This window comes from Solanum lycopersicum, chromosome 8 (assembly GCF_036512215.1).
Source record: "Solanum lycopersicum chromosome 8, SLM_r2.1".
Classification (NCBI taxonomy): Eukaryota; Viridiplantae; Streptophyta; class Magnoliopsida; order Solanales; family Solanaceae; genus Solanum; species Solanum lycopersicum.
In genome coordinates, this window is record NC_090807.1 from 21,522,458 (window position 1) to 21,524,846 (window position 2,389).

At 40.2% G+C, this 2,389-nt stretch overlaps 1 protein-coding gene across 1 annotated transcript; it reads left to right on the plus strand.

Annotated features, from left to right (window-relative positions):
- Positions 1-219: 219 nt before the first annotated feature.
- Positions 220-1,317, plus strand: LOC138337852 (uncharacterized). The gene is made up of 2 exons (XM_069288286.1): positions 220-685; positions 1,244-1,317. The coding sequence occupies exons 1-2, from the start codon at positions 220-222 to the stop codon at positions 1,315-1,317; spliced, it is 540 nt and encodes a 179-aa protein (XP_069144387.1).
- The last annotated feature ends 1,072 nt before the right edge of the window (positions 1,318-2,389 follow it).

Consider the following 2,389-nt stretch of genomic DNA (forward strand, 5'->3'; position numbering starts at 1 on the left):
GGTGGTAAGCAAACCATTGACCCACCTATGCCATCTAATGAGGTAAAGGTTAGAAAGGATAATGATAAGGTGGTAGGGGGTAGTGGTGAAACATAAGATAGCACTAGAAAAGATGTAAAAGCACCTATAAAGGTAATTTCAACGCCTAGACCATCACCCCCATTTCCTCAAAGATTAGTGAAAAAGACCGAGGATGGTAAATATCGGCGTTTTATAACAATGTTCAAGCAGCTTTCTATCAATTTCCCTTTTGTAGAAGCTCTAGAACAAATGCCCGGGTATGCCAAGTTTATGAAAGATCTGGTAACAAAGAAAAGATCAGTCACTTCTGAGGCTGATTGTAGAATGCAGCATTGTAGTGCTATTGCTACAAGATCTCTAGTGCAAAAGAAAGAAGATCTGGGTGCGTTCACTATTTATTGTACAGTCGGGTCATTACATTTTGCGAAAGCATTATGTGATCTGGGGGCAGACATAAATCTCATGTCCCTCTTTATTTACAAGAAGTTGATTTTGGGTGACCCAAAGCCCACTGCAATGCGGCTACTGATGGCCGATCAAACTTTGAAAAGGCCTTTAGCAATACTCCACACTGTGCTAGTAAGGGTTGAGTTTTTCATATTTCCAGCAGATTTTGTTATCCTTCATTGTGAAGTCGATTTTGAGGTGCCTATTATTCTTGCAGGTCATTCCTTGCTACGGGTATAACCTTTGTTGATATGGAAAAGGGGCAGATGAAATTTCGGTTGAACAATGAAGAAGTGACCTTCAAAATTTGTTGATCGATAAGACAAAGTTGTGAGCTCCAATGGGTATCTTCTATATCCTACAAAGAAAAGATGAAGAAGGACTATGACCTAAAAAGTGAAAAACGAGAGTTTATGATTGGGGATTTGGTGCTTTTAGACAATTCTAGGTTGCGTTGGCTTCCTGTCAAGCTGAAGTTCAAATGGACTAGCCCTTACTTGATTACCCATTTATTCACTCATGAATCATTTGAGTTAGAATCAAAGGAGGGAGTGCAGTTTAAGGTGAATGTAGAACGAATAAAACCCCATTTTGGATATATTGAATCAGCAAACGAAGGGATCGAGGCATACCATCTTAATGAAGGCTGAGTAATCAATCATCCTCAGTCATTCTGCGACGTTAAATCAGGCGCTTGCCGAGAGGCAACCCAATACTAATAGTTTTTCTTTCTAGTAATGGTAGCATTTTCTACTAATGGGTTTTTAATTTGCAGGCACATCGCCAAGAAATTCTGTAGAAAATCACTCTGCAGGAGTCACTGACGGATCAATCGACGACCCGTCATGAACGCAACAGACCTTTGCATGAATCCGTCGTGCCAGGTACGTTTTTCAGTTATTTTCAAAACTATGGAACACGCGACGGAACCAACAACGAACCATCACAACTGCCACGTACTGTCGTCGGGGACTCATCGCGTAATTAATGAAGCATAGCAGACCCAACCCGGCTGTGGTTTTTAAAAAAAATCTAAACATTTAAAAACCCCACCCCTTCATTTCACCCATTTCTTTCCCTCTTCCTCCAATTCTCTCCATTTTCAACTTCCAATTTCCTACCTCTTTTTTAACCGATCATTTTCCCCTATTCCCCTGTTCCTAAAACCCATTCTCTACTAGTCGGAGTCTGCTGCTGGGGTTCTTTACTTGATCACAAAGTACCTTCCTTGCTTGTTTTTCTCAATTTCTCAGGTATGTGTCTCTAATTTCTACCCATTTACATCGCATTTTTGTTTATTAATTAGTATTATCCTATTTCTTATTAATGGGTTCATTCTTTAATACATATTCTGTCTGACCTAGGTTTTGAATCCTCAAAATTGCATTGTTAAAACTCTAGAAATAGGTGTTTTAGCATTGCTAGTTTACTAGGTATTTGGGTTAGACACATGTAGGTTAAATTACTAAGATATCCATTTTGGTCATAGGAAATAATTGTGGAATTCCCAATTTTATTACTGAATGACAGAACGAGATCTCAATTATAGACCATCGTACCCACGACGGAACATCGTACGGTCTGTCCCAATATCCCTAGAACCGCACTGTCTAATTTTCTCAAAGTGTCGACCAATGGACACATTCGACGGACTATCGTTCCTATGACGGTCCATTCTGTACAAACGTACTGGTTGTGAGACCCTATTCCTTAGGGTCTCTCATTTTTTCTAAGTGTCCTCTTACGGACATTAACGGCAGATTGTCATGCCCTCGATCGTGCATACTACATAACCCTCATGGCAGCCAAAGACCATTTTCCTAAGGGTCTCCATCTTTTTTGAAGTGTCCCCTTATGGACATCTACGATGTAACATCATACCCTGGAAGGTCTATCCTACATAACCGCCATTACGGTCAGA